The sequence below is a fragment of the Leopardus geoffroyi genome, chromosome C3, assembly GCF_018350155.1.
Source record: "Leopardus geoffroyi isolate Oge1 chromosome C3, O.geoffroyi_Oge1_pat1.0, whole genome shotgun sequence".
Taxonomy (NCBI): Eukaryota; Metazoa; Chordata; class Mammalia; order Carnivora; family Felidae; genus Leopardus; species Leopardus geoffroyi.
Genome location: NC_059338.1, coordinates 124,295,476 through 124,319,780, shown reverse-complemented (window position 1 = coordinate 124,319,780; position 24,305 = coordinate 124,295,476). Strand labels below are relative to the sequence as shown.

The 24,305-nt window shown below is 40.7% G+C and overlaps 1 protein-coding gene across 1 annotated transcript in view; it reads right to left on the bottom strand.

Moving 5' to 3' along the window:
- Positions 1-14,027: 14,027 nt before the first annotated feature.
- The window catches only part of LOC123586636, a 106,357-nt gene continuing 96,079 nt past the window's right edge, over positions 14,028-24,305 (bottom strand). The window contains exon 6 of the mRNA XM_045455839.1: positions 14,028-14,102. Coding sequence (XP_045311795.1) covers positions 14,028-14,102 — 75 coding nt within the window. The remainder of the gene's footprint in view (positions 14,103-24,305) is intronic.

Sequence of the window (24,305 nt, the reverse complement as noted above, 5' to 3'; positions counted from 1 at the left end):
CCAGGCATTCATTTGAAGAGCGAGTTATAAATCCTTAAGGCCATCTGTCAGTGTAACCTGATTACTTTTCGTACATACCAAACGTATTGATCCACACAGGAAACGGGAAAGCTGACCCTTTCAGGAGGAGGGGTCTGTGTGGCTCTCACTTGTCTTCAAAAATACATTAAACTTACACTACAGAAGTAACATCATTTACTGTTTATAAAAGCCCCGTCGCCATTTTGGTTTTTTGCCTTCAGAAAAGCCAAAAGGTAAGAGACTTTGATGGATGAGGAATAACTTCTAAGGTTGCTTTTGCTCATATCCTGACTTGAAAACCAATTGCCAAGGTTTTTGGTTTTTTCTTTTTGTTTTTTATTTTTTAATGGCATATCTCAAGACAGAGAGGGAGGAGAGGGAAAGGGGGAGATAATGATTGATTCTGAGAGACCAGAGGAGGTACACAGGTAAAAAGGGGTTTCATTTTGCATAAGCAAGTCTTCATGCAAAATGTGCAGTTCTGGCTTTAGGGTCTATATCTCCTGTGCCTTCCATGTTTGTTCATCTGATCTGAATTCAGAGCTCCCTGAGGGTGGGGACGTGTCCACTTCATCTCCCACCCTATTCTCAGCATCTACAATAAACTGGAAAGTAGGAACCAATCAAGAAATTTTTATTGAATACTTATTTCTGTAGGAACAATGAGGAGTAAATTCCCAAGCTGACTCTCAAAATGCAACTTGAATAATTTATAAGGCAAGGGAGAGGAGGAGAATAAAAGAGACGAGCACATCAAGCAAATAATTAAAAAATACGCCAAGTATGTCTTAAGGCAAAGCCTTAACTCGGGAATGAACACAGCCACCTGGCTTCTTTGTCCTGTCATCGAAGCAGCTGAACGTCTCTCGAGAAAAGACACAGCACTGAGAATGCTGGTGTCTGTGTGCATGGCTGCTCACCAACTGTAGCGTCCAAGCTTGGTGTTCCTCTGACCCCTTCTCAGCAACCGTCTTTCATGCCTTCCCGGCTCTTCTAGCCCTCAAAAGGTGCTAAGTCTTACATGTCTCAAGGGAAAGAGGAGCCTTAACTATTCTTGGCTCTTCTTCCCACGTTTTTCATCTGATGAAAGCCTCACCATTCTTTAGATCTCAGTGTAGTGTCACTTCCTTGGAGCGACTTTCCTGACGATGCACTTCAATCCCCTTCCCCCTGCACTGCTTTAGTTTTAGGCCTGTTTCATAAAAGCCTGAAGAAGCTTTCTCCTTCGTGGCATTATTCAACATGGAAATGAGGAAGCTTTGCGCTGTCTCCTCCGCCGGCCTAAGTGCCATGAACAGACCTATCCGGTTCGCAGCCGCAGCCCTAGTGTGCAGCACACACAGTAGGCATTTAATCATCCGAATGAACAAACAGTTGAAGGAACTAACAGATCGGAAGAGAAAAAGCATCCATGAAGGGGTGGATGTTGACCAGGCCTTCAGAGATAGGAAGGACCAGAAGAAACCCCTTTTCTCAGTATTTTCGAATGATGTTGAAATTCCATGGGGGACGTGAGGGGTTCCAAAAGTCTGCTTGTCAGGCTACCAGGCAGACGGACTTCCACGGTACTGGCTGCATCCTACTAATGATCATCTTGACCCTATCCAGGTCCTGGAGAGACCTACCGCACGCCAGTTTTGACTCAAAGGCTTGAAATTAAAAACACTGAAAACGCCTGAGCACATGCAACACGCCAGCCACTTTCTGCACGTTATGCTATTTAATCCTTATGGGCCTTTGGGGTCGGGCCACTGTATCTATTTATGGATGAGGAAACCGAAGTTCAAAGCTAAGTACCATGTCTAGGGTCATGCGGCTCTAGGTTTCCTGACTCAGTGTCCCTGGCACTTTCTACCCTAGCCTAGTGCCCAGCAGTGTGTTCTCACAGATGGGGCGGTGACCATCCCCATGGTGTTCATAATCCCCAGGTGACTGCCTGTCCGGGACACAAAAGCCTCACCCTCTTGGCAATCTGAACCTCTATCATGACTTGTCTTTAGCACCGGAGAGAAGAATGTTCCCTCTCTTCTGGTTTGCCCACTGCTCATTCCCAGCCACGCATTCATCATGTGTCCTCCTTCCAAGGGATAGAGAATACTTTATGGCCCTTGCCCGTGTCTTGTGAGGATTTGGTGTTAGCACGCAGGCCAGTTTACTGAGGCCAGGATTTCACAGTACTGCTCTGTTAAGCATTGTTTTGCACTGGTTTTATTTGGCTTCTTGGGCACGGTGATTCAGCCACCTTCTCGTGCATAATAGTACAAGACTTAACCAAGAGCAACTTCAGTGTCTTTGCTGTGAGGTTCAGAAATTTACCCTTTGACATAAACGTCTCTCAAATCCTCCATTCATGGCTGATGACATTTAGGTGCTCACATTCACTAGTTGGTTGGACTGTGGTCGGACAGCTAATTATAAATGCTCCAGTATCCATCACACGCTGATTAGCTTTTACCAAGCCCTCACCCGAACCGTGCTGCCTCATTGAGACAGCACATCAAAGGGTGCTTACCCTGGGAAAAGTAAACTCTCAAGATGGAAGAGATACAATTTAAGAGGAGATGGCAATTTGTCGCGTTCCAGGGGAATCCCACTTTGTAGCGTGGGTTTCACTGTAAGCTACAGCAAGGCTGGACAAAGCAGTCGGCTGTCTCTACCGCACCTTCTGATGTATTTCTACTTGTTCATTACCGTAAGCTCGGCTGACTTCAGAGTTCCTGTTTTCCATGGATGCCGGCGAGCATGTGGCTCAACGTGCCACCCAGCGCCTGCTACACCACGGTCATCTTCGTTCTCATCTTGACTAAGTTTTATTTTTATTTATTTTTTAAGTTTATTTATTTTGAGAGAGACAGCATGAGCAGCGGGGGGGGGGGGGGGGGTAGAGAGAGGGAGAGACAGAATCCCAAGCAGGCTCTGTGCCGTCAGTACAGAGCCAGACACGTGGCTCGAGCTCATGAAACTGTGAGATCATGACCCGAGACGAAACCAAGAGTCGGACGCTCAACCGACTGAGCTGCCCAGGCGCCCCTCTTCTCGACTGTATTTTAAAAACACCGTGCGTCCTTTGTATTATAAAACCAGCAGACAACAGACTTTTTATTGACTCCAAAATCTTCCAAAAACATGCGTGTGGGTCACTTGCTGCTGTTACCGGGAACTACTCGGGGCTGGGACTAGCTATGTTAGAGTAAGTCAGAACTTGTATTTGAAAGTGGAGGTTCTCGGGGCTCATCCTCAAGACTTTCTGCCAGGAACAGGCTATAGAAGATTCCCCAGCTCTGTGCAGAGAAGCGGCCGGGCAGTGGTTCTAGTAGGGCAGTGCTTCTCAAAGGTTGGTCCTGGTCCAGAAGCCTCAGGGTCATTTGGCAACTTGTTAAAAATGTAGAATTCTGGGTTTCCCTGAGGCTTATGAATCAGAAAGTCTGGGGTGGGGCCCTCAGTTTTTAACAAGTCCTCCAGGTGATGGTGATGCAGGCTGAAATTTGAGAAGACTGTTCAAGAACAGCACTTCAGTGTGTCTACAGATCACCTGGGGATCTTGTTAAGGTGCAGATTCTGAATTCTGCGTTTGTAACTGGCTGCCAGGTGAGGTCTCGGCTGCTGGCCAAGGACCATTATTTGGAGTCGTACTATAGCGTAGACGTTCATCTTCCTTCCAACAAGGATGGAAGGGCCATCCAGCCAGATCCCTAGTACTGAAGCTTGGACTTCGTCTCATTCAGAGTTATGTGAAAATGAGGTCACAGAGCCCCTGCATCTTAGGACTCTCTTCATTCCCATATAAGTACTAGCTCTTTACCAATCCAGGGTCCCATAAAATGGCAGTGAGTGGACACATCATCTGTTCTTTTCCACGTAATTAACCAAGCCCAAACCTCTCGTGCCTCAGTTTCTCCTGAAAAATGAGGCCATTTATAAAGTTTCTTTCCAGCTCTGAGACTCTATCATTTTATGAAAGTAGCCAGAAATTCCTCAGGTCTAAAATAAAAATTCAGGACTCTCCACCCAGAGGGACTTGCTGTCGACCCAGCAAGAACGTGAAATTCTCAGTGTGATCAATAGTTTCAACTCCCCAGAAAGCACAGTCTTAGTAATTCCCTGGAACACCTGACAAGGCTACAGCAGTTACAGGAATGTTAGGAGGAAGAGTCGCAGGCAGCCTTTTTAGTCCCGTGTCCAGTGCCAGGAATCCATCCCAACAGTGCCTGACCGGAGAGCCCAGCACCAGACACTGGCTGCAGGGATGACTTATGAGTCTCTGACTAGAGTCATCAACATCTAGTTGGCATAGTTACACATCGATAATTCCTATTTATAACAGCCTTTAAACAGAATGCAAAGACAAAACCAAAAATATGCAGATGGGCATACACAGGTATCGGAGAGAGAAAATGCTGCTGCTGGAAGCTTCTGAGGCTTTTTAAAGAGGCACATGCCCAAATTTAGGAAGATCTTACACAGAAAGCAAGTCTGAAAGGCATCTATCTAATTTCCGACCTCAGTACTTGATAAGCCTGAAGAGGTTCCAAATGTAATAGAACATTCTGGAGAAGTTCTCGGTCTCTGTTTTTAAAAATAGTTCTTTGGGTTGGTTTCATTAGTTGCTTGACGAATACCTCTGATGTTTCTTACTCTTTAACACTAAGGCACAAAGTGTATTTTACTCTTTGACACTCTGTAATTCATTAAAAAATAATTGCTAAATCCCTACTATACACTAAACACTGTTTCATCTTCTAATCCCCCCTTGAATATGAGACTAGACTGGTTTGAGGCAATTTAATTGCAAAACTCAATATGCAAGAGGAGAAAAGTGTTTTGAATTAAGGTCTTAATACAGAGCTATATTTTGATCAAAGATTAAGAAAACCCATTGTTGAATTCCAAGCATGTGAAATCAGAAAGAAACAAAAAGCCACAAGCCCTTTCCCTTCCACCATATTGCATTAGTCACAATAACTGCAGCTTGATTCTGTGTAGCCTGATGGCAGAGGCCCCATGGCATGGACACAGCTGCAGTGCCCTTGGACTGATGTTGTTTCAAGCTGAGAACTGTCCTCAATGTGTCTGGTGGATTCCAAAGACAGCCTTTGCATGTTCACAGGGTGCGAAGGACCACTTCCCCTGCACGCACTCAATCACAGTCAGGGTCGGCCAGCCCCTGGGGACAGGCCAGATTTCAAGGACCAGGGAAGGCACGTGGAGAGCCTCACCATGTCCCTACTAAGTGGGAGAATAGCTGCTTTCACTTTATGGTGAGAGGAAGCTTAACAAATATTCACGCAAGCGTTGGCATGTGCATTTAAAATCTTACGAAGGCATAAATTACTGGAACAGACCAAGTCAGCTGGTAAGGAACAGGGAGGGGAAGGAGAAGGATGAGAGGGGTGAGGCCAAAATGCAGGCACTGTGTGTCTGAGGTAGGCAAGGGGAAGAGATTTGGGGGCCTTTTTTTTTGTCATTTTACCGACAGCTGGTCTTAACCCATGGGTTACTTTGTGAATTTAAGAATGACGTATGTACGTACCTGTCTACATCGATACAATTTATTTTCCTCTCTTCCTTTGCCCAATCTAGGGAAGATAAAACCATACCGGCAGAGGTAGGGGAGCAGGTATAACAGAGTGACTACACCTTGGAGATTCTGTTCTTACAAGGTCTGACGTGACCAAACAGGGAACTCCACAACCGGAATGAGTCACCTCCTTCGGAAAAGGTCCACGCTCATTCCAGAGCCACTCGTATGCTAGGCAGCCAGAAGACTCTGGACTAGATATAAAAGGCAACATGGAGTGAACTATAGGATTCTGAGGACAGACACGGCAGGATAGAAGAGTACTGCACTTCTGAGTAAGAGAGTGTTTCCTCAGCTTGGAGGGAGGAGTATTTTGGCTGTGACCTTCCCGAATAACTACCCCCGATGTATTAAAGTGCACGGCTTCCAGGTCCCTCCATCCACTGGCCTCATCGCTTGGCACATGCCTTCCTTCCCAGGCCTTGGGAGAGCGCCAGCCATTGCACAGATGGCCTCCAGAACCCTCTCTCAAGTCCTGCTTCACAACACCCAGGGCACTTGCTATGCTGCCAATGCCCAGGCCCGACCCTCAGATATTCTGACATGATAGAGTTGGGGTGGGGCCCAAGAATCTGTATTTTTAAATGGTTTTTTTTTTTTTTTTAACGTTTATTTATTTTTGAGATAGAGAGAGACAGAGCATGAACGGGGGAGGGTCAGAGAGAGGGAGACACAGAATCCGAAACAGGCTCCAGGCTCTGAGCTGTCAGCACAGAGCCCGACGCGGGGCTCGAACTCACGGACCGCGAGATCGTGACCTGAGCCGAAGTCGGCCGCTTAACCGACTAAGCCACCCAGGCGCCCCATGAATCTGTATTTTTGGCACGTATCCTAAGTGATTCTGAAGTGAGGAGTTCACCGAAAACCCTTGGCTCAGAGTTTGCTACGAGCCCAGTAGGAATCCTAATGAGGTGGAAGTCACTCATCAATTTTTCAAAAGTTCAGAAGCCCTCAAAACTGACACAGCATTTGGCCAGGGAAATCACTGTGGGAAGAATTAGGGAAGGACGAGAGGAAATGTTTTTGTAAACATGGCTTCTATATGCTGTATCGTTTCTATCGGTTCATCCCGTGAAAGGAAAACTCGAATCCCGTATTGAGTCCCAGCGTACAAGAGGTAGTGAGACTCCAGGGAAATCCACAGGGGGATCTCCGCAGGGCACCTCCTCTCCTTACAATATCATGTAGCTAATGTGATTATAAGACCTAATGAACTGAAACTAATGCAATTTTGAAAATCTTCATAGCTAATGAAAATCACATCTTCTCCCTCCAGATTTCCCATTTTCTCTGTTTGTAAATCGTGAATAAAATGGAAGTTATGGGTTGAGGCTGTGTTTATGGAAAGTCTTAGTGTAATCTGGAGAGGGTTTTTTGTTGTTGTTGATTTATGTATTTTGAGAGAGAGAGAGAGCATGCACAAGTGAGAAAGGGGCAGAGAGAAGGGGAGAGAGGATCCCAAGCAGGCTCCATGCTGTCAGCACAGAGCCTGATGTGGGTTCACTCCCATGAACTGTGAGATCATGACCTGAGCCAAAATCAAGAGTCGGGCACTTAACTGACTGAGCCACCCCAATGCCTCAAATTTGGAGAGTTTTATATTTTGAGTGTCACAGTGGCTTCCGAGATGAGGGATCACATTTGGAATTCACATTATATGCCACAGTATTAAGAGATGTGTGGGAGAGACCCAGAATATGGTTCCTAACACTGACATTTTAGAGATAACCTTCTTCCCCTGCTGATGTCAAAGCACTCTGTACCTTAAATAGTCAGTGTAGTCCCTCTGCCCCAATTTCCATTTTCTCTGAAAAGCAGAGAACAAGGAGAGTCTTCAGATTGCACAGTAGGAGCTAATTATCGGGGTAAGGCTTTGACATCCCCCACCCTTCATTTCCTTATGCCATGTTTTCACCTCTTTGGGGGAAGAAACATTTCAAAGGCTTTAAACTGAGAGGTAGGGGAGTGGCCTAAGGTGGCAAGCTTCACAGGATGGGAGAGGCACGTGGTAGAAATGTGCTGTGGTAAAATCCAGAAAAAGGTGCCGGCCTTTTTGGGATACATCTTCTGTGTGTCCAAGTTACTCAATTTTAACTGTAGTAAGAAAAGAAATACAGATGTTTATGGAGTATAAGGCAAAACTATTAGTAACTCCAAAAATGGAACGTGGGAACTCAAATTTTGCACATGGAGTCAAGAATGTGAGTTCACTCTTCTCTGCCACTGAGAGTCTGAGTGGCTCTGCTTGTGCTGAGAGCACAGACTGGACCATGTGAGTGGTGCCTCCTAGAGGTGTGGGGGGTGCACTGCACAGCCACAGCAGCAGCTCTGTAAATGCATACTGTGGGAAATGTAATAGTGGGATCTGATCTCAAGAGGATCATTCCTTTATTTCTCATGCCTCTATGACAGAAAGACTTCAAGAAAAATATACTTACATAAGGAACAAGAAGGTGTGTTTTCAGGACAAAAAGAAAACTCATTAAAAAAATCAAAATAGTGACTGACACCTAGTTATTACTATTGGGGAAAGACGTTAGTATTTATCATTTCAATCCTATTGGATTAAATAATCTAGGCCAGGCTTCATTCCAGTTGTTTTTGTAAGCAATTATTTATAGTGGATATGAGATTTCTCAATACTAATTGTAAAACAATACATTGCTATGGCTGAAATTTAAGAGAAGAAGTTAACCTTTTTTTTACATAACTTTTCTTAGAATTTTCTTCAAACTCTTTGAAATCCGACTTCATTTTATTTCCTGATATACTGGAATATTATATCAGGAATAAGCAAATTTTAGGGACAACTGGTCCACTAGCATTCCCCTACGTCCTATATTTCATCTTCTTGAGAACATGATTAAAAACAATCTGAGACATTCCGAAACATTCACTAATCTATCACAAGTCTTTGATTCTGCAGCCAGGATCCATCTAAGACACCGTGATTTCAGTAAAGTCCTCACACTATAAATATTCTCCAAGACTGTTTCATAGTACTACCACCATAAAAATTGTAAAGGGTAGGGATAGGCTGAAAGATCAAATTCCAATCTTTCATATTTCCTAACAGAGTTGTGACCTGATGCCTTTTCCCATAACCTATTATTGGATATGGCTTTCAGGTGGACTGAAGGACAGTGTCCTACCCTGGTTAACTGGAATATGAACATCCTCCATATTGTCACTGACGTGGTCCTGTTGTCATGAATGAGGGCTGCATTAGGTAGCAGCTGAACCGATTGACTAATGTCTTAGAGAAGTGGCTATTATAAAACAGTAATATCAGAAACTGTCATGATTTGCTAATCTTCATCTTTTGGTAAAACTATTAATGACATTGTTCTATTGTGTACTACATAAAGCTTGGTGTGTTTGTGTGATAAACTCAGAGATTTTAGTGCCTGGAAAAGGTTTTTTATCCTGATAGCTTAGTTTGCCTTTTTAAATAACTCAACTATACATATGAAAAGTCATATTTCCTTTTCTCTTCCCTTCTCATATAGCTGGCTGGAAGCTCAAAGATGTAATTATCCTCAATTATCGCAATTACCGTAGTCTAGCTTTTTCTTTCCTCTCTCTACACCAGCCCCAAATGCAAGTTTTTTATTTCATACATTTGGAAGAGTCTTACATGAATGTCTTTATTATAACAACCTCACTATTTCTTAGAAGTAAATCTTTTTTTTTTTTTTAATTTTTTTTTTCAACGTTTATTTTATTTTTGGGACAGAGAGAGACAGAGCATGAACGGGGGAGAGGGAGAGAGAGAGGGAGACACAGAATCGGAAACAGGCTCCAGGCTCTGAGCCATCAGCCCAGAGCCCGACGCGGGGCTCGAACTCACGGACCGCGAGATCGTGACCTGGCTGAAGTCGGACGCTTAACCGACTGCGCCACCCAGGCGCCCCTCTTAGAAGTAAATCTTAATTTCTAAATATTGCATACATGAAGTTTTAAATTTAATTATCATGAACTATTTATAGATTTTTAAAAGTTTTCAATGTCCAGAATAGGTTTTAGAGGAAGAGACATTTTTTAAAAAGCAAAGGATAAAAGAAGGAAAAAGGAAGGAAGGAAGGAAAAGAAGACTTTCCCACTACGTTAATCTTTTGGATCGTAAGTTCTGATCTTTAAGGAAATGTTGAAAGAAGTATCCAAATGATATATGAGATACAAAGACTAAGATAATTAAAATCAAACCAACTTTATCCTAAAGGCTATACAGAATTATTAAATTCCTCTGAATTAGACTAGAGTTTTCAACCATGGCTATACATTAGAACCACTTGGGAAACTTTTTACAACATACCGATGCCCAGGCCTAACCCCAGAAATTGGCTTCAGTTGAGCAGGGATCGGGCCTGGACACTGACATTTGTAAATGTGTCCCCATAGCATGTGAATATATAGTTAGCGCTGAGAATCACTTAGCTAGACTCTTCATTCATGTTTCTAAACTCTTAACTAGGACCTGCTACTTCACGTTATTTCTTGTAGTACTGAATCATGGCATAGTCAGGATGTGACCGTGTCAAACAGATATAGCTCATTGTTCCTCTGCCCATACGAGTCCACACTGGTAACCACATAAACCAAGTTTTCTGCACATGTATATCCTCAGAGCTTGGGCCAAAAGACAGCATGTATAGAGTCTATTCCAGAAGGTGGCATCTGAGCTTGCAAAATAGAGACCCAGACTCAGAAGATGTGGGCACTGAGTCATGTTGTCTGATTGTCCGCTGTAATGTCTACCTATTTTTCTCTGCGTCCCTCAAACACTAATCTAAAAGTTGTATGGCTAAACATAATTGGGTAAATTAAAATAGAATTATTTTACAGTATATTCAAATATGAAAATTTCACCAGGAAATACAAAAAAGTTCTCCCGGTCCGTTATTCTCACATACCACTGGTTTTAGATTACATGTCAAAGTTGACCTAAAACATACATTCATTATCCTCCACTTGCAAAATGATCTATAATTCTTAGAGGAAGCGCGTCCTGGCAATCAATGCATTATTAAAACAATACCTTTCTTTATGCTTTAGGCTACTTTAGCTCTTCTCTTGATCTCCATTGTTTAAGTGGACACAATACACTTTGTTCACCTCAGTTTGACAAACATTTATTGAAAGACTACCATGGCTTTTTCTTTCTAGCTCTTGAACATAAAGAGTTTGTCCTTACCCTGGATCTTTTATAACTAGCTGTTTACCTCCTGGAATGATCATCCTTCAGGTCATAACAGAGCTGCTTCCTCTCCATTTTCTTCTATCCTGTTCAAGCATCACGTTCTCAGAGAAGTCCACTCTGAGCAGTCATTCTAAAGCTCTCCCTGCCCATCCCTACCTCAGCCTTATCCCATGATCTTCTCTTCCTTTCCCTATATGAAAGCATCTTATATACTGGCCTTTGTATTTATGGTTGCATGATTCCCTTTAGAATATAGCCTCCATGAGCACAGGCACTCTTTGCCCATGCAGCTATAACTCCAAAACCAGCAAGAGTGGCAGTCACTCAGCAAATATTGAGAGAGTGAATGAATGCATACCTTTGCAGTCTGACCAAGAGTGTTCTGAATACAGTCTTATATTCTTTAAGGTTGAAACTACTGATGTTAATAGATCATAAATGAGTATGTACAGTTGCAATTTTAACATGCAGTTCCCCAAACAATATGCACGTACTGGGATTTTAATCAGACCCACAAAGCCAGCCACTTTTGCAGAGAAGGTGATACGCACCCTGTGCCTTGCTGGCTCTAAGCTTCTGCCAGAGAGCTTCTCTGTTTGCACATCTTGCAATGTTGGCTGTTTCTTTCAATTCCCAACAGAAAGCAGCTAGACGTTAATGTTTGAAACTGCACTTCCAATCTTCTGTTGGGGTTTCTTTAGACCACTTTATTGGGGGTAACACCGTGCTTATTTGGCATAGGATCCTCAGCGTACCAAGGAAAAGTTTTTGGATCCCTTGTTATTGGTCATTCCCATACACATCTGGCTTGGGACAGGAATTACATTGCAAAAAGCATCCACTTCATGTTGGTGGATTTATTACAGCCTGGGATCTTTTGTCAGTAATCTTACCCTTCCATCATTACCACATGATACTAATAGATCTGGCCAGGAAGTCAGCTGTAATATCTTCAGGACAAATCCTACTGACATATGGAATCGACAGTTGGACACTACCTCTATTTTGAGGCGCTTCTGTTGGGTCTAGATTAGCACTTTAAGCCATATTGATAACACACTCTGCCAGCTTTCCAAATATGTGCTATGCTTGCGTGTCAGCTCCATTCAGAATCTTCAATATTTCAGTTATCCATTCAGTAGAGAAAAGTACATTGGATATCACTATCAAAGTCAGCTACGTTTGTATCTTGTGAAACATGCAGTTTCGTGCCCTTGCCCAGAAAAGGCACCTGATAAATACTAGTTCCTCCTTCTGCTTTCCTCGCTATTTATATAAGAAGAATATGCATCTTAAAAAAATTCAATGTATATAAAGTACTTAAATCTATAGCTTGTATCTGATTATTTCTCTTTTTTAAAAATGTTTATTTATTCTGAGAGAGAGAGAGCACAAGCAGGGGAGGGGCAGAGAGAGGGAGACACGGAATCTGAAACAGGCTCCAGGCTCTGAGTTTTCAGCACAGAGCCCAAAACAGGGCTCAAACTCACGAACCGTGAGATCATGACCTGAGCCAAAGTCAGACGCTTAATGGACTGAGCTACCAAGGTGACACTGATTATTTCTCTTTTTAAATAGAGTTAAATTCAAATGGCAAACTGTAATCATTATCAATATCAGAATTAGCTGATTCAAATGAAGAAAGTTTGCTCACACTATAAAGTTCTAAGAGATGGTGTTATCTTGCTTTAACCACATCCAATACATATAAATTTCTATTTATGAAAGAGTGAAATGAAATGAAATGACATGGATGTTTTTATAAAAAAAATATTATTTTAAATCATGACCAACTCAAATTTGTTTAAAACATAATTCAATTTCAAATAGACTTTCATGGAAACTTACAGGAACCTATGTAATGCATACAGTAGGCCATAAATAGTCACAAAGCCAACACATAACTAACCATTATTTCTCAGCAATGATCATCCAAGCCTGTTCAAACTACAGGGTTGGGCTGATAGGAAACTTTGTAGTAAGTGAGTCAGGATGATTACACCTGAACCCAATGATTAATCTTAACGTCATGAGTGGAGGCACAATCAGACATGGGGTTCTATTGTGTGAGAGGAGGCACTAACTATGAAGTCTTCTTGCCAAAAATGTGAACCTGAACTGATTAACCCTCTAGATATAACCACCAGGATTTTACTCATTTTTGTTGTTGTTGTTGTTGTTGTTGTTTTACTTCCATCACTGAAATGATCAAATTACAATCAAGGATTTTGTCTCCCCAGGTCAGTTAACTCACACTCACAAGATTGTGAGGTTTCTGATTAAGTTTATGTATGTGTCTTTCTATGAACAAGAAAGAACAAATTTTATATATGCCACTTGTATAACTATCCATAATGACTGTTATCAATGTGTCAACTAAAATGCCATGGACTTGTAAGGAAATGAAAATGACAAACTGTGGCATTAACCATACACTGAGAAGACACTCCTAGGGCCTTTCTTGCTCCTTTCCATGGTTGTATAATTTTGTGATTCTTCTCTGAGGTTCAGTCTTAGCCCCTTTTCCTTATTTCCATCATATTTACTTCCTGGAGTCTTACGCAACAAAATATGTGTTATGTAAGTCCGACTTGGCACTTTTTATGGCAGACCATAGAAAAAAGGCAATAACCACAACATTATTAATAACACAGGAGATGTACATGGGTTCAGGGGGTCTGAAAGACACAGGTTAAATCCTGCTCCACTGGTAAATCACCCCATGATCACCCCATGATCCAGGTGGAGTCTCTCAGTCTGAGTCCTTTACTCATCTACGAAGACCCAAGAGTCCTCACCTTCCCTCACCCCACAGGGCAGTTTTTTTTTAACTCTAACTTCAGAAAACCACAGCACACAGGGCATGGTGGTTAACACTCAGCTTGAAGTTCAGGGCAGCCATTATTATCACCTTATTTTTGTGTAATAACTCCAGAGTTTATCAAACATTTTCACAGACATTTTACTTTTTGACTAGCTCAACAATCTTATGAGAAACCTTTAAGGCAGCGTTCTCCTTCTTTTAAATCATTATTGGTGTTTTACAACAAGGAAACAATAGACCAGAGGGAGTAAGAGGCTGGCCGAGACCCCACCTAACCCAGGAAAACAGCAGTGCCATCCCTGTCTTCCACTCTAAATCTGATGTTCTTTCCTCATGGTATTGAAAATGCAGTATTTAATACATGGTATTTAAAAAATGTGGTTTCATACAAAATGACGTTCTCATCAACAAGCCAGGAACGCAAAGAGCACACAGCTGTCCCAGCCACCAACTCCAATGCCACAGCGGCCTGGCAGGTACTGCAAACACAGGGGCAGGCCAGATGGGAATTCACCACGCTGAAGTATTTTCTCTTTTGCAAAGACACGTAATGTTTCCCATTTTTCTTTAAAGAAATGTTTATTTCTTTTACACAACTTGTTCATTCTATCTTCTGCTTTTTTGCTTAACTCGAACTTAATAAAACCACGGCACACGGGACATGGTGGTTAACACTCAACTTGAAGTTGGGGAATAACAGCGTAGGGTGGAGCAAACCATGACTCCACACCCTCCCACTTTGGGTGCTGGTTGCCGTTTTTAAAAGGCATGACATCCTCTCGAAGGGACAAAATTCTATGGTCTTAAAAGGTAGAATGGTGGTGTATTACTCAGTGTCAGCCTGTGAGAACTTGCATTAATACTGGAGATGTAGAAGACAGAACCAGTATTTATGTCTTACTAATCATCTAAAATCTAAATAAGACCAATTATGCCTCCTAAATCTGTTGATGGCTTTCATTTGAATAGGGTTTCCGACAGCTTTCAAAGTGTGTGTTTTAGGTAAAATGTTTAATATACTGTAAATTCTTTATAGTAACAATACCAAAAAACCTCAGGATCTCCAGGGATCTCTGAGACTGAGCATAGCACATTTGCATTTAACTTTTATTTATAAAAAATCGTTGCAGTAATTTAAGATATTTGCAGGGTAAACTTCTCTGAATTGGGTTCAGAAGCCTGTATACAACTTCTGGTTTGCCAAAGTTAAAAAATATGGAATTCCCCTTAAAGATATTAGGTATAAACAGAGCCATCAAGTTGAGAATAGCAAGCCCCAGATGGTCTATTAGTATCAACAAAAACCACTGTCCTTGCCAACATGAATTTCATAAAGCAGAAATCACTCTCAGGCATGCACAAACAGACAGATCACGTCCATGAATACTTATTACCATATGCTCGGTACCAGGTAAGGTACTTTATTACACGGTCCGTAAAACATTACTTTAAACACAAACACCAAGTGTTCAAATGAACTGTTTACTCTTACGGCAAAGGCACTGCACTCCCGTGTCTTAGGGTGAGACAGGGTGGTGATTACAGCTGGGACCGGCAGGCTTTGAAAGCAAAAGCAAGGCCATCAGCAAACGTGTTTGTGCTGGGCTGTCTTGAATGTTTTAACTTCTATTCTCTTTTTCTTTCTGATCATCTAAATTTCCGGGAGGCAATGTTTGTGTTGTTAATAACCAAATGACTGTAAATATGATGGAGCGGCCATGTAAACCTAAGTGTCTTTGTACAATCATTGCTGGTGAAATAAGGAACAGAGGCTTCTAGGGTTTCAGTAGCTCTTCACGCCCATCACTCAGAGAGGAAGAAAGTGAGACAGGTAAGGATGAGGATCATCGGTCTCAATCACTCCGCCTCAAGAATCTTCTAAAATCATAAAAGGAACTACAGTACAGTGGGAGCTCGGCACCTGGAAATCAGTGTTATCAGGTGGACATGGCCTTTTGAGCGTCTTGGGGCTTCTGGAGGTGGACGGCTGGCTAATAGAGGCTGGATTTGGGATGCAGAGCCCAATGATCATCTGAGATCCTTTAAGGAGCTTAGAAGCACCACAGATGTAAAAAGCAGACACCATCCTCAATCAACATTTGCCATTTTTCTATACTACACGTTCTTGAATCACCTCTGATGTCCTATTTATTTCAAAGAACATAGATTTTTTTTTTTTGACCCAGTTCACATCACTGATTAGAGAGAGTCTAGCTGTCAGATAAATAAATCTCCATTGAATCCAATTTATGGGATCCAAGAGCAGTTTTTGGATCAATCTGGAACTATATGGGGCTACGCTGGTTTTGTGAAAATACTTATAATGCAACAGTGAAAGAAATCAATAAAGATTTATTAAGGTTTTCATTCTTTGCATAGGTTTAAAAATGGGTTCTAACCCATTAAAAGGGCCTTTAATATTTTTGGAATTGAAATACTATACTTTACTATCTCTATTTTTTTTTTCTTCTCATTAAGTATATCTTTCTTCTGGGCAGCTGTGAAGATGCCTGGCCCCACTGCTAGGTTTTGTCAGACTCATCAGGTGACAATTCCTGAATACTGTGCCAAGATACACACGCACTCATAGGCAGTGAGCTTTTCTCTACTTATATTACTTTTCTGCAACAGGGAAAGAAAGCATAACATTTATGTAACCTTTGTGAATACCATTTGGTGGTTCATCTGATGCTCTTTAAAATAGGTAATTAAAAGAATCTTGCTGAAACTCTGGTTTCTAATATATGTAAGAAAAAGTTAATGGCTTCTACTTACTGAACATCCACTATCTGCCAGACACTTTTTAACTTGGAGCCTCATCTAGAAAAATCAAGTTACAGTTAACTTATTCTTCACAGGACTGTTACAAACCATAGGCAGGTGGAGAAGGTTGTGTAAGTGGTTACAATTCTTCTCTTCCCTGCATCCTCACCCCTAGCAATATGACTTTGTAGCCCCTTACAGTAAACAATGCTGCCCATTTCTCTACTCTTAATTCTCACCTAGCCTTGCAACTCACTTTGTCTAATGAAACGCAGTGGAAGCAACAGTGTGTCAATTGTGAACCTCGCCCATAAGCTATGCGGGTTTCTGGTCTCATTCTTGGAAGCCTGGGGATCCTCTGTGTGACCCTCTGTATGAATAAGCCCAGACTAGCCTACTGAATGAGAGGCAGGTGCCCAGGTATATCCTCACTATACCCCCAGCTAGGTGCAGACACCTAGCTGACTGTAAGATGACTACAGACACATACGTGAGCCCAACTGAAACCAGCTGCCACGCTGGGCCAGCCCACACTATAAACCTACAGAGTAAGGAGTCCAGTAAATGGCTGTTGTTTTAAGCCATTAAGCTGTGGGGTGGTTGTTATGCAGCAAAAATGAACTGACACAAAAGACATTACTCTCTTCACTGTACTAAAGAGAGCTACAGAAGGTAGTAACTTGTTTAAGGTCACTCAGATGATAAGTTATAAAGCTATCAGATTATTACATCTGTCTTATGGGCCCACCCAATTTGATGTAAATGATGTAAATGCAAATGAAAAAGTACATGCTGAGTGCCTTCTAAATGCTCTGTGTTGGGCTAGCCATATTTCCTATATTCAGGAAATTTTACAATCTCCATTTTGTTTTTCACTAAGGAAACCGCAACTTGACAGTTTCACTCATGCTATTGTTTTCATCTCGCACTGTTTGTTTTCCAGGTTTGAACCTGCTCAAGTCATCTCTCAGAAATCTCCCTTCACGTCCCAAGACAGAATTAGAATTTCCATCTGTGGTTGATTGCAAAAATAATCACAATTACTCTACTCTTTCCTTTATCCTCACCCTTTGTAATAGAACTTTTCAGGACTATCCATCAAGAGATAGAGTCTATTTCCCTAGCCCTTGGACCTAGACCCGACTTGTGACTTGCTTGGCCAAGAAATGTGGCAGAAGTGATCGTGTGCCAGTTCTGAGATGAGGCCTCTGAGATGAGGTGCCTCATAACCCTGCATTCATTCTCTAGGTAACCCTAACTCCCTCGAGTGATGAAGACTAGGCTAGCCCTGTTGAAGGATGAGACAGAACGCTGAAGGATGAGAGATAACATGGACCAGAGTTCTGTCAACCAGGTTATCCCAGCCCACACCCCAGACACGTGAGAGCCCAGCTAAGATTAGTAAAGCCAAACCATAGCTGAACATTGTTGTGTGTGGGAGCCTGGTGGGGACCAGAGGAATTGCCCAACTAAGTCCAGCCTTCATTGCCAATTACAGAACTGATGGTCATACTGAGTCACTAAGCTTGTTATGAAGCAAATGATAGCACAAACAGATCCTTCGTACTTTAGAACTTAAAGTACCTTTAAAGCTTGTTTTTGGAACAGCACATATATTCAATAAATGTTTACTGAATGAATGAATAAGTGATCAAATATCCAATTACACTGAGATAAGATTTCTCTGACAAAACAAAACCCTGGCTTTTTACTTTTATTCTGAAGTGACTAACTTTTTCTTTCCTGGCTGGGAGGCAGAATGATGTATATAGTACAGGGACTGAAACGTACCGGATGTGCTAAGTGTTAGCTCTCACTGATCTTGTATGGGAACTAAAAAACCACGTGAAACAAAAGCCACAGCAAACACTGTAGCACTAAGGCATGCAATTTCAAAATCAGGGCAAACTCTCCTGGTATTTGTGAGGTGGAGATTTAGGGCAAGGGACATGCTTTTGTTCCTTACTACTGGCAGACTTCTTTCTCTTTGGAAGTAGACAGCAGTCCCCTCTTATCCATGGTTTGGCTTTCGCGGTTTCAGTTATTCACAGCCATCTGTGGTCCGGAAGCAGATGACCCTCTGATACGTTGTCACAAGGTCAGCAGTAGCCAAACGCTACGTCACGATGCCTCAGTCATTCCCCTCACTGCATCTTATCCAGAGGCCTTTTAGCATCTCTCATCATCATCACCAGAAGGGTGAATATAGTACGACAGGGTATTGTGAGAGAGAGAGCACATTCACATAACCTTAATTATAATGTGGTTATAACTGTTCTATGTATTATTAGTTATTGTTGCTAATCTCTTACTGTGCCTAATTTGTAAATTAAACCTTACTGTAGGTATGTATGTTTAGGAAAAACATAGTATATCTAGGGTTCAGTACTACATGTGGTTTTAGATATGGAGGGTCTTGGAACGTGTCCCCTGCGGACAAGGAGGGGGACTACGGTTCACTCTTTAAGTGACTAACAGCTGCTCAAGTCACCCAATTTCGAAGGGCTGGGGAGTTCTGCTGGACGGAGACCATCACAAGGCCTGAAGGCCAGGAGTCTCAATTTTTGCTGCATATTGGAAGCACCTGGGAAGTTTTAAAACAATGCCTCCAGAGATTGGTTTAATTAGTTTGGGGTACAAACTGCACACGGGCATTTTTAAAAGCCCCCTGAGTGATTTTATTGAGCAGTCAAGGTTGAGAACCACTTCCATCAGTCAAGTGGTTATTATTCGATTTAACTTTCAAGGCAGACCTAAGTAACCTTTCTTGTTTTTATATGCCTCTACTCAAAATACAGCACTGAAATACTAGAGCTAGGAACTAATTTCTTATGGACAATGGCTGACTCAAAAGGAATTAAGAAATAATTATCAGATGAGTAACTTCTTAATGATTAACTCAACAAGCGTAATATGGATACTTGGCAGGATCTTAAGTGTGTTTAGAGGCCTTAAGCATAATTAGGTACTCAAAATTTTATTATCATAAACTAGAATACCACAAATAAGCTATCAATTATATTAAATAATAAATTCAAACTAAATTACATTTAAGTGTATGATCCAAAGGCACATTAACTGAAAAAATTTGGTTTGAGATGTACCTTATATTTACTTATATGTACTTCATCACAAATTAAGGTATAGTTTAATATTTTAATAGGATTTTTAGTTCAGATTTGATGCGGGTATTTCAAGAAACTGTGGTCTTGTCTTCTTTTAATGCATAAGTGACTCTCACGTGGCAACAGTATTATTTTCAGGGACTATTTCTTTTTTGGCAGAGTTCAAAAATGCTGAGAAAATGATGGATAATCTCATGCTATAAACTATCATAAAGTATGCAAGTTGGCTTAGTGCCACAATTTTATCCTCAATAAATTCCATAGCTACGATCACAAACAGACCTGTAGCACACAGGATCAGAAGTTTGTACGCCACAGATTCCCCGAGAGAAAAATCTGATTTGGTCCTCTGACTTCCTAGAAATGGAAAATGAGGTCCAGAGAGGTTAAACAAGTCAAGTAGAGCCGCTAACCAAACGGCTGGGAATCCAGCCCGGGGAGCCTGAGCCTGCACCCTCTCAGCCCTCTGGAGATGGGCACGAGAAAGAAAAGCAACACATGTGCGAGCCTGACACAAATGGCAGCTGGCTGGATCTGGCCCCAGATGTTGCCAACCCCTGCTACAGACAGCTATGTTCAAAGAGGACCTCGGCAAAAACAGAACCAGTTATCACTCCATACTCTATTCTTGTCACAAAACAGACTGCAGTCAACTCTACCATTTAATACATTAGCTATAGTTATTGTAATTTTTCTAGTTTACTATTAACTTTGTACGTTAACATGGTACATTTGTACCATTAATGAGCCAACATTGGTACATTAGTATTAAGTAACGTCCATACATCATTCAGATTTCCTTCGTTTTCAGCACTGTCCTTTTTTTGTTTTAAGATCCCATCCAGGGTACCACATTAGATTTAGCGTGCTCTATTTTTTTTATTAGTTCAACACTGTGTGTGTGTGTGTGTGTGTGTGTGTGTGTGTGCAAGAGAGAATGAGGGAGAGAATATGAATATCTCTCTTCTGTTCAGGCAAGTAAGAGCAGAGAATTACTACTCTCATATTGTCTAAGGTAAAAGGAAAGGGCATATTTTAATAAAGTAATCTGGAGTTTTAATTATGAGAAAAACACTGTGGAGACATTTAGATTAAAAGGAACTTGACATTTGGAGAGACCCAGAAACATGGTGTCTGATTTCAGCATGGGTTAACAAAATCGAAAAAGCAAGGAATGGGGCAGAGTAGTGTGAGAATTTAACGCAATAAAAGGCAGTTCACATAGAACTAGAGTAATGCAGAAGAAAGAAGTAATATTGTGCAATTTGTCATTTTCTTTAGGGGAGTTTGCATTTTTAAAATCCACAGAAATGCAGTTACAGTTTCCTTGCCAATATTTGTATAAAACATTTTCCAAACAAGACTGATTCATCTTACTCTGAAATGAATTGTTAGATCACAACAGAGAATGTTAAAGAGTTTGCATCCCTTATAGAAATGCCAAACATTTTACTCTGCCTGATGCTGTACTATAAATAGGGAAATTCAAATGCTAAAAATGTTCTCCGAGTTGCCAAACATAGTTCTTCAGCATCTACTTCCTAGTACAAATGACTCATTCTTCCAAAGTTTGAAAATGAAAGCTAGTTACAACTCACAGAGAAATATTGTAGCTTACATCAATTAATTAAATGTAAAAGAGATTTCATTTATATGTATTTCTTTTTCCTTAGGTCCAATCCATTGAAATGCTTTTTCAGACTTTTACTGAAGCTTTATTAAAGAGTAGCTATTTCGATGAAGGTGGGTTTTTAAATGAACAATTAGAATAGTCAAGCAACATTAAGACTGTTGGAAAATAATGATGCTGATTGAAATCATTTTGAAATGCATTAGCTGCATTTGAATGTAATAAATGTAAAATTTATTTACTGTACTAAAAATAAGTTAATAGTGAAGTTGGAACATGAAAACTAATAAACTCACCTAACAAGACAGTACAAATAATACTCCAGTGACCAAGAACACAAGGAAATGAAACTCTGAGAAATTTAACGTGATTAAGAAAATGAAGACTTCTTAGGAAGAAGTCAGCTTTTGTTGTAAAAAGAACGATAAATAGTGGAAATGCCATTGATTTATGGTTGGTATTTCCAATAGTGGAAATGCCATTGATTTATGGTGTATCTTACAATAAGTAAAGAGAACATAATCAGCACGGGGCAGGGGAGGTTGGAACTCCCTGAAAGAGGTAATCGCTGACTTTCCCTGAGAGCTGGAACAGCAGATGTTCCTGTCATGTAGGGCGGGGGGCATGAGGCAGGCAGGGCAAGAGTGGTTTCATAACATTTTCTTCTAATCAACTGACTCTACCGGTGGCCTTTAATCTTCTTTCTGCAAATCACCATACCTCATATTATCTCATTACCAACCATTTACTCCAGAACAGCAAGATTCTCTTTAAACTGCACACAAATAATTATTGCAACGTCTTGTCCAGGCTGCACTAAAGTCTTCACCTGTTTTGACTTGCATAGTTCTATTTTTGCAAGCCTCCATCAGATATGTTTTGGTTAAAAATTTTATGGTATACAAGACAGAGATGACTTAAGTACAATTATTTTATTTTAGATGGGTTATTATGAAAGTTTGTATTATTATGCTCATTTACATACAAACCTTAATAATTCTGAGTGTTTCCTATTTAACAAGTGATGTGCTATTCAATGAGCTCTAAGTTCCTTTTATAATAAAATACATGACTTTCAGACAAATTTTTGAAAAGGCATATTGGTGTATATCACATATATAAATATTTTCACATGTAAGTTTCAAATATATAGGTTCCAAATTATATTTAATATGTTACAGTACCAAAACAGACAATAATTGCTTTCATTAGCTAATGTTTGAGTATTCAACATTTTGGACAAACATAATCGACCTATGATAATTTTTGTGTTTACTGTTAAAATAATGAGACAAGATAAAAAGGTTGAGGCTGCTGTTTGTAAGCATTTCTCTGCAACAAACATATATTTTGTCTGATCTGACCGTGTTGTTAGCTTGCCAACAGGAGCTTGAGGACATATATATTAACGGTATGGATGATACTTAATTCTAATAAATGAAAAGCCAGATTATATGATTGTCACTACTACTTTTTCTTTTTTTAACATTGAATTTTATACCATATTCCTTTTTTTTGGGGGGGGATAGAAAGAGAGAGGGAGATCAGGGGAAGGGCAGAGGGGGAGAGAGGGGGAAAAAAGAAGAGAGAGAGGGAGAGAGAATCTCAGTCAGCCTCCTCACCCAGCACAGAGCCCAGCACAGGGCTCGATCTCACAACTGTGACATCATGACCTGAGCCAAAATCAAGAGTTGGGTGCCCAACCAAATGAGCCAACCAGGCAGCCCTACCATACATATTCTAATAAACTAATATAAAACTTACCAAATATATTAAGATATTTAAGATTCACAAAAAGTATGATATAACAAATACTCATATAACCACTACCCAATTTAAAACATAAAACATTATCGATACTATGATAAGTATATAAGAATTTTGACCAGATATTTGAAGTTTATAATATAACATTGATACTTCTTATGCCTATTGTCTCACTAATCAGCTATCTGGTGTGTGTGTGTGTGTGTGTGTGTGTGTGTGTGTGTGTGTGTGTATATATATATACATATATGTATATATATACATATATATACATATATGTATATATATACATATATATACATATATGTATATATATACACACACACACATATATATACATATATATACATATATACATACATATATACATATATACATAGACATATATAAATAAACAATACATGACTGTATTAATTAAAACTGCATTGGAAACTTGCAGCATTTGAGTGAGCATATTTGTTCATCTGACTGTCATCAGTGGCTTTCTATGCTCTTAGAGGTCCTCCAACAGTTTTGTTTTCTTTAAAAATATTTACATAATCATGCCATTTACTAATACTTTAAAAAGAGGCCTTGGACTTGAACCTTTACCACCCTAACAGTGTAAAATCCCTGGGACACTTTTGAATCCCAAAGATCTTCTGAAGAGGCTGTAGGGAAACCCTGATCCAGGCTACGACAAAGGGTAAGAAGTTGGACATGAGTGGGGGACAAGGGGATGAGCGTCCTCAAAACTGAATGGATGTAATGACAGCGTACAAGGGAGGCCACACAAATGGGCTCTGCTGTATACACCGTGCACCCCAGCACAGCAATCCAGACCTTGGCCTCCCGCCACACAGCCCTCCAGGTTCTAGAGAATACTCCAGAGTCCAGAGAAATGAGACCCAGACACCTTCACATACAGCAAAGCAGAGCTGGTCTACAATGTGTAATGATTTAATAAATGAGGACGATGTATCCACAGCTACCTATGAAGCACATTTATAGACGGCCCAAATCTCTTTGGGACCAGCCTGTCACAGAGCCAAAATTTCTATCTAAAAGAGTAAAAGGCCACAAAATATAAACATCATGAGAAAAATTTGGTCTCAGAACTAGGAACAGTTGTTTCTGCAGGAAAAAATGTGTTTTTAGCCTAGGACCCTATTAATCACAAGGCTATGATTCTAGTTTTCTCTTCAGACTGTTCATCAGAAAGCAGTGAACAAAACTTGGTTCTTTCATATTAACCATGAAAGATTTCACAGAATTCATTCTGCATAGTAACCTCCCTCCTTCCTCTGTGTTTCCTACATTACATTCCCTGTGCCTCATTTTACCTTCACCTGTTTTTAATCCACTCTGTCTTAATGTGTTATATATTGTGCCTTATTCTTACAAACCCTTCTGGAGCA